At 31.3% G+C, this 14,780-nt stretch overlaps 1 protein-coding gene across 8 annotated transcripts in view; it reads right to left on the reverse strand.

Moving 5' to 3' along the window:
* PAN2 (PAN2-PAN3 deadenylation complex catalytic subunit PAN2) overlaps positions 1-14,364 on the reverse strand; it is a 122,339-nt gene extending 107,975 nt beyond the window's left edge. For 3 of the 8 annotated variants that reach the window (XR_011636882.2, XM_043042772.3, XM_043042778.3), the window contains exons 1-2: positions 14,040-14,364; positions 8,086-8,299 (exon numbers count right to left, since the gene is read on the reverse strand). Coding sequence is in view for 6 of the 8 variants with exons in the window: in XM_043042772.3 (XP_042898706.1) it covers positions 8,086-8,298 (213 nt within the window). In the remaining 2 variants the exon portion in view is untranslated. Of the gene's footprint in view, positions 1-8,085; positions 8,300-13,989 lie in introns of all 8 variants that reach the window. The other 5 variants (XM_043042777.3, XM_043042773.3, XM_043042774.3 and 2 more) reach the window with 5 other exon arrangements.
* Between the last annotated feature and the right edge of the window lie 416 nt (positions 14,365-14,780).

Raw genomic sequence — 14,780 nt, forward strand, 5'->3', positions numbered from 1 at the left:
AGTTGATCTAGGTGATTTTTTCCTGCTTGAATTTCGGACTCTGGAATATATAATATAGTTATATTCTTACATATTTGTTCTGCTGATTTTGAGAATTCTTCAGCGCTGCTTATATTAATTTTTCTTGATAGTGTGGCTTCTCGAATTCTGCGCTTAAGGGTTCCACCTACACCATCTATTGGCCCTTTACCATGGCCTGTTGCGTAAAATGCCATTCAATATCATTTGATTGCAGCATTGCTAAACAAATGGAATACTTCTGCTTAAAATGTTGCGCAGTTCCATCGGATTTGTAAATAATTTTTGAAATTGACAGTTCAGAAAAATCATCTTTAATTTTTTTAATAATTGCATTATTAAAAATGGCAACAGCATATTTATCATGGTGTAGGTAATCCGATATCACCACAATAGGAATGGACTTTAAATTATTCTCATAAATAAAATAGGCCATGGCAGTATAAATTGTACAAGATTTAGAGACCCAATGAGCCGACTGAATCTCATCTTGTGAGAAAAAACTGTAGTTTTCACTAAAATCAAAATGTAGGAGCAACACATTTGGTTGCATATTGCTTTTGAAGCTTTCAAAAAAAAATTCTTGCTGTTGCTTTATAAAAGCATGTTGCAGAAATTGAGGAAGTTTTCCTTTTAATTTCTCGAATGCCTCATTGAATGATAAACAGATTTTTTGCTTTGCAAGAGCATTATTTTCATCTTTCATCCATTGAAATAGCTTAATGTCTTCATCAAGATTTTTTTCTGAATTTTCAACTACAATTTGAAGATTTTTTAAATTTTCACAGCTATTACATGTTTCATAGTAACATTGTTCTGTTGGATTAGCGCAAATAATAATTTTAATAAAATCAGATGTACTATTTGGAAAAAAACTTATTCCTTCAAGCAAAAGTCGAACATTTTCATGATAAATGCATAAGCATAAATTAGCTGGAGTTTCATGCCTAAGACAAATGTGAGAAGGGCGTAATTCACTAAATTTGGAGCGACCAATTTTGATACCTGGATTATCATTTTTAAACATTTCATGAGCTTCTCCAAGAGTCGTACATAAATATTTTTTCTGCACTTTTGTTTTTTTACCTTCAAAATCTCTAACAATAACAAAGTCCTTAGTACCAGGGGCTTGGTAGCTTATGCTATCTTTTTCATAAAATGCTTTCACTTGTTCTTCAAGTTTTACATCAATTTTTGAAATTCTCGACTTTGGCAAAGGTGCTTACACAATATTTGGCACAATTTGCTGTGCTAACTTTTTAATGACTGCCTTACATTTGTTTGGACTGTTGGGTAAGTTTTTCTTTACTTTCGAAACAGCTTTGCCAAAGGACTGTGGACTCTGAAAAGCTTTTGATGGTGAACTTGATTCAGAACACACTGCATCATTAGTTTTTAATAATTTAAGAGCTTTTTTTGCTCTATATTTCTTCATTTCCTTTCTTTTCTTTGCTTTTAAAACTTCTTTTTCTTCGATAGTCATTTGTTTCTTCTTCTGGATGCGCCATTCTCTTAGTTTGTTTTTCTCCCTTTCTTTAAAATTTTCATATTTTCCACTAGCCTTTAATCTTTCTATTTGTTCCTTTTTTCTTTCAGCAGCTGTTTTACCCATCTAAAATGAAATATTTAATTGATAAATAAATTTGTTTTAAGACTATAATTAAATAGATAATATGTGTGTGACTGACACTACATTTTAAAATCCTTCAAAAATATATAAATTCCTGCATAGATTTTTATTCTATCCATATTATAAGACATATTATTCTTTAAAGTCAGAAACTAGATGTAATTTAAACTGAAAATCTTTATTAAATTGAAGATAAAAAGAAAAATACCATTTTTCTGTGACTGACACTACCACAAAATTTGTTAATTTAAACTTAAATGAAATCATAGTTTCAAAATATTCTAAGCTTTAATAAAGTTATTTTGAGAAAATATGTTTGTTACTTTAAAATATAACATAAATAGAATATAAGAAAAGTGTACACTTACTTTTAATAATTTGTTCCAAAACTAGGCCTAATCACTGTTCTAAGCTGCTTGATAAAACATAAAGTTTTGGAGCATAGTGTTGCCATCACATCAATTGTAAAATGTTTGATAATATGAAATTCTTAAAGTTTGATTATTGTACTTGTGCTAAAATAAGATCAAAACCTTGAAAAAAAATATTTATAAAATGGTAGTAAGGGTTATAGTTACATGGAATTAGCGCAAAGAAAAAATTTTAATAGATAACTTTTAACACGGATTTGCCCGAAATGGATTTGCACATGGAAAAATTAACAAAGAAAAAATTTTAGCAGATAATTTTTATATATATATGATGATATATATATATATATATATGATGATATATATATATATATATGATGATATATATATATATATGATATTATGTTCAAAATGAAGAAAAAACACAGGAAAATTACAGACCTATGAAAAAAGAGGGGAAAAGAAAAATAATAATAAAAATAACAAAAAACTGGGGGGGAAACAATAATAATAATAAAAAAGGATAATTTCTTTTTTAAAGAATCCGGAAAATGAAAGATATAATCTTTTCATCAGCCCACACGATTATATCCACAAAAAAGAGTGCTTTCTAATATTGTATCAAAATAGCCAAAGCAAAATATATCAATACGATAGCATGAGGAGCACTCAAAAAAATTTTTACAAAAATTACAACAAATAAAATAGAACACAATGAGTAAAAATAACATGTAAAAACAGAAAATAAAATATAAAGAAAAAACGGAATAAAACTTAAAACATAATCTATAAAGCGAGTAGCGAATTCAAATGAACTTACATGAACGGGAAATTTTTCAAGAATGATTTAAAATTTTCGTAACAAAATTGCCAGATTGCAAAATATGAAAACAAAAGCGCAAATTTAGCGTAACTAGAGGAGTTTTGTTTTAAAGTGTGTTCTTACTGCATTACTGAAGTCCGTTTGATTTGTTAGTTACCAAGGATGGGCACGAAAATGGATGTGAGCAAGGTAATATTATACTGGATAATTTAAAGAAGTTGACTATAAATAATTGTAGAAAATAAATGTAGAAAATAAATATTTATTTAAGAAAAAGATATAAAATAGAAAAAAACATGAATTGCCAGTTTTGCACATAATATTAGCCACGGACTTGCCCGAAATGGATTTGCACATGGAAAAATTTTATAAATTAACAAAGAAATTTATTTGTAAATAATTTTACCCACGGATTTGCAAGAAATGGATTTGCACATGGAAAAATTATATAAATTAACAAAGAAAAATTCTTAGTAAATAATTTTAGCCATGGATACCCCAAAATGGATTTGCACATGGAAAAATTGTATAAATTAATAAAGAATTTTTTAGTAAATAATACTACATATTCTTTTAATTCAAATCATTTCATTAAAAGTGGTATTTAAATAGATGCTCCTAGAAACATTAGAATTCCAAGTAATTAGTTTATTTATATTAAAATCATTTCTTTTATCGTATAAATCAACAAAGCAGATATTTTCTTCTTTTATAATACCCAAATCCAAAAAATTAAAATTTATATCATCATCATGATTACGAAGCAATATTAATTCCTCGGGTTAAATATCATTTAATAAAATAGTATAATCTTGAAAATTACAGATAATCAAGTCATCAATATATCTAAAAACAAATTTAATACTAAGAGTATAATTTTTTTCATAATAATGCATATATATATAAATACAGTGAAACCTCCGTTAAGCGGACATTCATGGGACCAAAAACTTTGTCCGTTTATGAGAGTTGTCCGTGTACGGGAAGGGTACCCTAATAACGAAATTTAACACCGTAAATTGTTTTTAGAATTCTCTCAAAGATGTAGAAATAATTAAATAATATCTACAAGGATACTGTAAATATCTACAAGAATATTTATTTAAACAATAAGAATGATAAAAAAGAATATATAAAGAAGTTTGATAAAAATACATAATTCTGGATGTAGCTACAGATAAATAAATATAATTTTACTATTAGCAAAGATAGTCACGTTAGACATATGATACCAAATAGGAGCGTACTGTCCTCAGTTCGTTTCAATTATTAGGTTCACATCCCCTTACATCTACTTATCATTTGATAGGGAACATGGTTAATACCTTCTTGGAAAATAAACCTCCCATGATTCACAGAAGAAAAAGTAATGCCTACCTGTAAGTCGTGAGGACCTATGGAGATGATTATTCACAATTGATCAGCTATCAAGTGTCTGAATAAATGTTTCATTTATATAAACACCTCAAAGATTATACTTCTGTTCTCTTTTTTTTTACCCCAGTTGTGTTAAATACAGTCTTCAAATTGATAAGAAAATTAAAGAAATTTTCAATGGGGAAGAAGCATTGAGAGAAGTCACTTCAACTTGAGGGGTCTCATAACCTGTGTGGTCCAGATGAAAAGATCAAAAGATGCCGATGTCAGAATTATTTCAGGAGTGCAGTACCATTTTCTCTCCTTTCTTTACAAAGATAAGGCAAGGTGACAAGAGAAAGATTGATTTTTCGGTGGTGAAATAGCTTAACAATATTTTTAGTTATGGATAAGGCAAAAAGTTTTATTTATATGCTTTAAAAACGGAGAAAAGTTGCATTTTTTTAGCTTGCAATTTATCTTGAAAAAGTAGTGTCCGGTTTGTAGAGATAAAAAACAACATTTCAGGATCAAAATGACTGTCCGCGTCCGGTTATGGGAGTGTCCGCTTTGCGGAGAATGTACGTAATGGTTTATTCATAGAAGATTCCGGGGGAATTAAAAATATGTCCGTATTGAGAGGCGTCCATTTTGCAGGAGTGTCCATAACAGGAGGTTTCACTGTATATATATATTCAATCTTCAGACTGCTATTATACAGGCCAAATCCACCGCGCCATGTCCGGACAAGATTTCAACTTGCCTTCTAAGGGGACTCGATGAGCAGTCCTTGAACACTCTGCTTTCTTTAATGAATAACTCCTGAACGTCAGGAACACTTACCGTGGAGTTGAAACCTTAAATTGTGCTTCCAATTGCTAGGGGAGGCCACATCACCTCCTACTGACCTATATCTCTCATAAGCGTTCTGTGCAAAACAATGGAGCGCATCATTCTTAAACGCATCATTCTAAAACATCTTGAAAGGCAAATCTCTTCACCCATACCTCCATGGATTGCCTCCTCAACATAGATGTGACCGCTTTCTCTCAATGCTAGACCACCACACTCGATTTGGCAAGGCAAATCACCTTTTTAGGATAGGCATCTTCTTAGATATCGCCCAAGCCTATGACCACAATTGGTCAGATAGATTAGCATACAAACTTCTACAACACAACATTTCGGGTTCTGTGACTTAGTTACAGATAGATCCTTCAGAGTGCGTTGGGGGCATACGGGCTCAAGGACATTCAGTGCCAGCAGGGGTGTTCCACAGGGATCAGTGCTGTCACCTCTCTTTTTCATCATCTACAAGAACGATATTCTTCCAAACGGTGTCATCTGTTTTGGGTATGCAGGCAACATTTTCTTCCTTATTTACTCTCATTGCCTACAATCTGTACCTCAGTTAACTCTACTATGTATCCAGAAATGGCTAAAGGAATGGCAACTAAAGACAGACATAAACAAATGTCGAGCAATCGACTTCTCCCACCGTCAGATTGAATCTCTCCCCAAATTCTCCTTTAAGGAGAAACAATTGCATGGACATCCCATATCTGTATTTTAGGTATCCATTTTTCATCTAATCTCAACTATTGCCATCATTCCCAACAAAAATGAGCATCTACTCTGAAAAAGCTCAATATACTGAAAAGTATTGCTCACGCTCCTACAACACATAATCTCCACTTTGGTTGCCACCTTCATTCCCTTGCTAGCAACAGTGAGCGCAAGATCTTAGATGCGGTGTACCATGCAGCACTATGTATTGCTACAGGCCTTCTGAAGTGGACTCCATTCAGGGGCCCCAATCAGGGGGGAAGGTGGGCGCACGAAGAGCCCACTTAAAGCTTGGGGGGAATTTTTACACTAAATAAAATGAATAGTTTGGGGGGAATTTAGACGAGAGAACTTTTTTTTTAGTACATAAATAAAAGAAGCAATGTAGCACTATTTCGAACAAGCTAACATGGAAGGGGGAAGTTAGCAATTTTTTTGGGGGGAGGATAAATGCGTCCAAGAGCTGCGGGGGGATGGGGGCCACTGACTCCATTACCCTTTCTATACCAGGAGGCGGAGTCTGGGTCTTCAAGAATGCCACAATATGCTCTTAATGCGATTTTATGTCCGACAAGTCAATTACCAATCATTAAGGGCAATAACATACCGTAACCTACACATCCCGAATACCTCGAGAAAATCGGCTCTTCCCCTCCTAGCAGCAAACTGGCTAAATCAACATCAATCACATGATACATATGCCCCATCAAACTCCTGTGTTGCCTTCAAAAGTCTGTATACATCTGTCAAACCTCCCTTTCCAAGATAGAAAGCTACCACCAATCTTAATTCCCACAGTATTTTGGGATGTTGTCTGCAATCACTGACCTTACCACACTTTATTCTACATAGATATGCTTCCCAGATGTCAGGCAAGACAGGGGCGGCAATTTACAATTCCCGGTCTGGTTCAGCACTGTCTGGATATGTCCCTTCTATTTGCTCAATACTTAAAGCGGAGGGTATCCCCATAATACTGGCAGTTCGAAGAAATCATTCAAACATCCAACATGCTGTCATTTTGTCCGACTCGCTCTTAGTTCTGACAGCCCTCGGGTCTGCCTCTGCTTCATCACAAGGAATCATCTGCCACATTCTATCTGCTTTGGAAACACTCTCAACATCCAACCAATCAGTAGAACTAGTGTGGGTTCCCGGTCATTCCGGGATTCTTGGTAACAAAACTGAAATTGCAGACCAGATATCCGAAGTGGCTATAGCCAAACCTAAAATCTATAACAAATTTACTCCAGAAGACACATACTGCACTATTAAACAACAGTATCTACAGACTAGCCCTTGAGAACAGTAAATACTATGCAGAGTTTTCGCATAGGACCCATATAATTAAAGAACACAAACTTTCCTTCTCCTGCAGACATCAGGGCGTAACCGTTTCTCGAATTTGAAACAGAGCATACCCAACAAAAGCTAAGCTATCCCGTTTATGCCTTGCTCCAGATAACAAATGTAGATACAGTGCACCTGCCGATAATCATGTGTCCACTTTTGGATCAACAGCGCTCCATACTCCCAAGACAACTAAGCACCGCAGCTCTGTCCTTCTCATCACTGATGGATACTTCAGACAGTCACAGACTACAATAATTTCTGCAATTCCTTATATCTATTCATCTTCTGTAAACTTCGTCCTATCTCTTACTCTAGAATAAGTGAGCTATAAGCGAAATGCTGCAGAAAGCTCCATCAGTCATCATACAATACAAAACCTCTTATCCGGAATTCAGAAAACCGGAACGAAATTCGATAAGTTTTCCCACCATTTTTTAAAGAAAATGTTTTTCTCCTCATAAGATTTTAGGATTTTTCTTTCTTTTTTAAAAGATGTATACCTTACCATCATTTTAGAAATAATCATTAGTGTATTACTTTATCATTTTTTCTTCTTTTTAAGATTATTTCTAAATAATTTCGTTTTTTTTAGTTGGGTTTGACAATAAAAAAACGGCTTTTTGAAGCGATTCAAAAAACCGGAAAAATCAGTTATCCGGAAGAGCGATGGTCCCGTTCGTTACGGATAATCGGTTCCTTACTGTATATAAGACACACATTCAGCAGTACCTCCTTCAAAATTTTTCGATGGATGAAGGGAGACCTTTTTTAGAAATATCGCATTTATCGTAAAGGAATTTGTCCTGATGAAGACCTTTAGGTTTTTCCATCAAAAGATTTTCTATTTTATTTTACATTCACCCTCTTCCTTGCGTTTTTGTATATATATGTTAAAAACATAAAGAAACAAGGGAAATATATAAATATATATATATTCAAACAGACAATGAAGACTAAAATCAAAATACCCCTTGATTCCCCATCCACAGTAACTCTTCGAAGTTATCGAATGAAAGAGTTGACACTCCAAAATGAGTCCCTCCATCCACCAAAATACTTTGTAAGAGGGTGTACTCCTGACCAAGGGTCTTCATTCCATCACCACAATAGCCATGGAGTCCATTGGAATATTCAAGCTGGCCTCCATCGAGGGCGGAAAAATCTTGCATGTGGTAAGACATCCTGAAAAATCACAAAACAAAATGTAAAATCATGACTACAAAAACATATAATATTGGTCTAAATCAACAAGAGTACGTTCCCAGTAATATTGTAACTGTTCATTGAAGTACTTATTTTGCGAATTTTTGAGAGAAATGAGTCAAAGGTGAAATTTAACTATCTGAATCATTCAGATTCAATGAATTGATTTTCTTTTTAGAAATGTGCATCTGTGTAAGAATTATCCATAGAATCATTACCCATTTTTAAACTTGTATTTAGCGATTTCTGTACAATTCTCTATGGAATATGCCCCTGTGGCAGAATTTTTTCTGACTTTCTGCGTCAAACCTAATTAGAACCAATATCTTTCTGCAAGATATTTTTATCGTTATAAATGTATGTGTAATGAATTTATAATAATAGATGAAATTTGTGTTCATAAAATAAGTCTACATGCATAGAATAAAACTGTAATTTCATAATATAAGTTTACATTTCTTAATAAGTTTAAATTGTTTAAGTATAAATTTGTATAATCTTCGATAATAATGAAAAGTTATAAATGTATAGATCTGCAGACAAAAATGCTTACTAGAGCATAAATAAAGATTACCCAGAACGTGTAATAAGATAGAACTTATAGAAATAGCTAAGAATGGACAATAAGATTAAATTTATAAAACAAGATAACTGAATTTGAAGTATCAGTTTAAAACAGTATGATTTAATGTTTCACTATAGTAGTTATATCAGGTACAGAAACAAATCAGGTGAAAAAATTAATATTGAAGTTGAGTAATCAAAATAATAAAATAGTATTGACTATAACCGAATTCTAAAAGCAAAAAAATTAAAGCAATGTTTGTTTCAATTTTTTCTACATCTAATTAATTTTATCTAATTAATTAGATTCGATTAATATTGTACTGACTTATTGAAAGATTTTTTTTTAAAAAAAAAAGGAAGTAAATAAAACTTTTTTCGTGATCAGATTAAGTTCAGAACGAAAAAAATACACAGCGCTTGTGATTTCGCACTGTATTGTGTAAATATATAGCACTGATTCCACACGAAGTATGCAGAAGCGGTTTCCGACTCAATATGCTCAAGTCTATTCAACATCTCGAAACGAAATAGTCTTTATCAGTACTGAAACATCGGTATTAGAGCCATATTCATTGGATGCGATTTTTTTCGCATGCGTATGGAAACCTGTTTGAAAGTGACCAGTAAATATTTTTCACCAATCTGGTTTTCATTCGCATGCTAAAAAATCGTAGATAGTGAGATATCGTTAGATTGCGTTTTTTTTCTATCGACGATTTAATTCAAAGCATATAGGCATTTTTAGATGTTGTCGACTTCCATCTTATTTCTTTTTCGGAATGCCGCCTTTGATAAATCTGTTTTCAAATTTGTTTTAACTATTGTGGCTTCACAATTGCAACAAATAACCTTTTCGCTAGGCATGATTTTTTTTAAAAAAGAATCTTTTTACGCATGAAATTTTCCACATAAGTGCAAAAAATATAAAATGCTCTGTTCTCATAAAAAAACACAAAGCAAATTACTGCGCCAGCGATAGAGGCCGAAGTTGGCAAATTTCCAAAAATAGCTTAATAAAGGGGAAAAAAATTCTCCCCTTTTTATCCAGTAACTGTTTGTGTTGGAGATTAACGGAGAATTACGAGCGCTTTCTCCTTCCGCGGTACGCTAGAAAAAAAATATTTAAAACAATTCTGTAAGAAAAAAATTTTGCAGAACCAATATTGCTTCTGCAGAAATTTTTTGTTTCTGAAGAAAATGATTTTTTTTGTTGGTAAAACAGCTTCTGTTTCTGCAGAATTTATTTTGAGAACTTTTGTTTGTGGCAAACCAAAAATTTTTATTTCCCAAATACAAAAAATCTTTCAGCAAGAACTCAGTCGCTTTCTGCGACAATGTCGCTGTGTTTCTGCCACGGGGGAATATGCTTAACGAAATCATAAAACAGAACCATTGAAGACCTTAACTTTGCATCAAGATCCTCATAATAAAATGGGATGTGAATTTACGAAAAAACGAAATATTAAATTTTTTATGATTAATCACCATGTCAGGGTTTCACAAACTTTAATTTATTACTTCTTTTTTTCTCTTTTCTTGTTACTGCCATCTACCACCTTCACATTTTATGTGCATTGACAAACAGTTAAACTTGACAGAGATTAATTGGTAATGCTTGCTGGTTTGGACACAACTTAGTAGGGGAAGAACTGTATTGTACAATTCCCTACAATTACATGACTGTAGAGGATATTTTCATGTCCAATCTAAATGAAATATCCAAGGGCAAATGCCCAGTTAATATATATATGTGTGTGTAATACAAAAATTATAAATACTTTTGTATTAATACTAACATTAAAACTCTTTCGTTTTCATAAAATGTCGTTGTTAAAGAATAGGCGTAGAGATATTCTATTTTGGGAATTCAAGGCTGAAAACATACCATTGAATTACAATTAGATTTATCTTTCAAAGGAGGAGTTACTTTTAGAATCTGTCCCTCTTTCACTTCTATATTAGGAAGCATTAAATGATTTTCCTAAATGCGTAAGGTTACAAGACTGAGCCTTTTTACTCATTTTCTATTAGTATATAATGCGGGACTTATTGTTTTCGCATGTCTTTTGCCGTATAATGTACACTAACTAAGCTTCGTCAGATTTGTCTGTATCTGTGTCATTCCCCCTCTATCAGGGAGAGTGGGTGCGACTTCTGCTTCTACCATCGAACAATTCAATAAAAAGCTTGTAAAGAATTATGGCCTTCTGAATTCTCCTAATTTGACTAAGAACAATCCAAAAATAACAGGGTTGTAACCAGGGTTGGGTTTTTGACGTCAAAAAGTGGTTTTTGACAGGACAAGGGTATAATACTGGTTTAAACCGTCAAAACCCCGTCAAAAATGTCAAAAGCTGAAGTTTGCCAAGAAAATATATAAACTTCAAAACTACCAACAGTTGCCAAGCATTATATTGAAATTTAATTATACTACAGGTAATCAGCAGGTTTTAAAATATTTTTTAATTAAAATTAAGGTAAAATAACAGATTTAATTTCTGAGAAATTTATATTCAAATGCATGTGCAGAAAAATTTTGCACAAAAATTGTTCAAATATTTATATTTAAAAAAAAAAATTTTTTTCTTTTTGATACTTAAGAAAATTAAAAGTTTATTACTAAGCATTTTTGACATATAAGGAACATATAACTAATATTTATAAGGAACTTACAAGTTATGTTGTATAAATACAAACTTGATATAAGATACAAGTGTATAAAAAAAAAATTTTAATGTTATACCGAATATCTTTATTATCCAGTATGTTAATTTGAATTTAAAAGTAGTTATATTTATGAATAATGATAAATATAATTCATATTGTTTATTATATTTATTTATAATTATTACACTTATCATTTTAAAACAATTTTTATCTCTTAATTTTTTTTTCTCCACTTGTATTAAGAATACAAATAATGCATATCTTGAAAGCAAGAAGTAATTATTCAACAGCTGAATATTTAGATATTCAACAAAACTATATCGTATTCAGCAAAATGAAATTCACAAGTATTTGGATAAACTAAATTTTCAGCACAGTAAATGAATAGGCTGAATATACTGTAAATCGACACTAACTACTCTGTGTATTTAACAGAAAGCACTTAAATTTGTATTGTCTTATGTTAAAAAGATCATTAAGAAGATTTAAAAGAATATTAAAAAGATTTTTCTTTAAAAGAAGATGTCTAATGTATAAAACTGCTAATGTTTATCTTTAAAAATGTCTAATTTTCAGTATAATCTATACTATACCAGGCGTCTGTCCAGGCCAAATTTACTACCGTTTAGCGGTACTTTCACAAATTCAACTTTAAGAAAAACGGTAGTTTCAAAAAATACTTTTTCCTAAAATTTTATTTTTGAATCCCGTAAAAAACGATAAATCCATATTTTTACCACATTTTTGTGTTAATTTTTTAATATAAATTTTAATTTACACAAATTATGTCTAAATTTTCACAAAATAGGTACCTCACAGTAAAACCTAGACAGACCCCTGTATACACTAAATTTTGTTATAAATAAATTTCTTAATAATATCACTGCAGATTTTCAAAAACACATGAAAATGAATACATAATATTACAAAAGATGTGAGTTTTAATAACACATGAAAATGAATATATAATATTACAAAAGATGTGAGTTTTCAAAAGTACAAGATTTTAGTTACTATTCAAAATATAAGTGTTTCTTCAAAATTTTAAATTTATTTTTTCTAGAACATTTTAGAAACATTATCTTTTAAAAAATATATAAATTGTATGCATTAATTAAATTTCACATATGAATATAGATTTTTGACATTTTCGACAGTGAGGTTTTTGACGTGACGGTTTAAACCATGGTTTAAACTGTCAAAAACTGTCACATGTCAAAAACCTGCCAACCCTGGTTGTAACCCTGTTATTACATATATATATATATAATCTACATACATATCTATATATAAATAGAAACATTTATAAATAGAAACATTTATAAATAGAAACGTATATTTAAGTGTAATGTATATATGCAAAATCTCTTATCTGGACATCTGTTTACCGGAAGAGTCTATTTTTTAGGCACATTTAGACAATCAAAACTCTTTTCATATTTCAAAATATATATATATTTTACGCTTGCAATATGCTAAAAAAAAAGTATGAAGGAATGAGAATCTTCCAAATTTTGTTTGATTTTTTTTACTGATTTCTACAATTATATGATAAAAAAATTTGGCTATCACAGAAATGAAATCCTGAGTTTTGCAATAACTAACAAATGTTCTATTGTTAATAATCAATCTACTAATAAATTTTTATATTGGTAATGCGATAAGTCCTTTATCTTTAAACAGAAAGTTTTGTTACAATCTAACTTTATTTAATTATCATTGCTATCGTTTTACGGGAAGATTTCCATGTCCTGATCTGTGGCAGAATTATTGCCAAGTCTTGGCAACTTCCGGGCAGAGGCCCGCGAGAAACTATTTAAAAAAACATCACAGAAAGGGACCAACTCGAAAGGTATAACTTGTAACCATCTCCCACCTCCGGGAAAACATCCACAAGTTTTTTTTTTTTTAAATTTGCAAATTTAAAACCTATTTGGCGCCTTGGCGATTGTAGTTGGCGCGACAGATCACGATATCGAAGCTTTTACAAAAGATTTTAAAAATTTCATGTCCATATTTCATTTTTTTAAGCATTAGTAGAAAGGTTTAAAAAAAATTTTATTAATATTATTATATTGAATATCACCTAGAACAGCGTTTCCCAAAGTGTGGTACGCGTACCCCCAGGGGTACGGGAACAGTTTAGCGGGGGTACACATTCTTATGCGAAGCATCTTGCAACAAACGAAAATTTCAAAAATTTATATTTAAAAACAAAGCTAGCCATGAAAATTTACAATTACGTATTTTTCTTTTGGCTGTTTTTTGCAGAGTTAACAGTTAATAATTAGTGGTGTCAATAGCCAGTTTTGATTTTTAACTTTTGTGCAATTTTTTTATAGTAAAAAATACATTACTGCTTTTATTAGCGGTACACAGCGTTACGAAAAATTTAGAAAGGGTACGCAAAAGTCATAAGTTTGGGAAACACTGACCTAGAATATGAAACAAATGCTTTGAAATTTATGAAAAATGAAACATTTACACTCAAAAATGACAATTATCACGAATGTCTCTCCTGCAATTTGCTATTCTGCTGTGTATTTTTCATATTAGGAATTACTATAAAATATCCATCTTTTGCTTTTTCTTCAAAATTTAATATTACTAGAAACAAAAAAAAGAAAATTCTAAAATTACTTCTTTATTTAGTAAAAATATAAAATTACTACTTAGTTTAGCAAAATTAGAGGAATACGAAACGCTTTTCAATTTTAAACTAAACAGCAAACAAACAGAAAAAGTTTCGCGGCTGTCTACTGTTGTTTACAATTAATTATAATTTTTCTTTCCATGGATGTCTAACGATTAAAATTTTAAATATTTTTATCGATAAAAACTCAGATGAAGTATTGGTGGTTGACCATGTAAAGCTAAGCACAGATGGCGCTAACATTCGAAACTCATCGTAAAACTTCTGGGTAACTATTTTCAATTTATTTTTCCGCCTAAGCTTGGAAAAGCGCATCGTTCAATATTATTCTAGGTAGTGTTCGCAATGAATGGTGTTTTCAATTGAAATGTAAACAATAACAATCTCGAGCTCGGCACCTACTCTAGTTCCGGTTAAAAAGTTTGCAGCTGCTTATTACATGTTATTCTGATAGACGATGTTTTCAAACAGATAATTTTGTTTTCAATAAAAGAAATAAATTATATAATTTCTGAGCTCAAATCTGCCGTATTTCGTAAGATATTAATGTTATTATGTAATTCTGGGTAGTTT

Source organism: Parasteatoda tepidariorum, chromosome 4 (assembly GCF_982258835.1).
Source record: "Parasteatoda tepidariorum strain Cologne lab strain chromosome 4, Ptep-v5.0, whole genome shotgun sequence".
Taxonomy (NCBI): domain Eukaryota; kingdom Metazoa; phylum Arthropoda; class Arachnida; order Araneae; family Theridiidae; genus Parasteatoda; species Parasteatoda tepidariorum.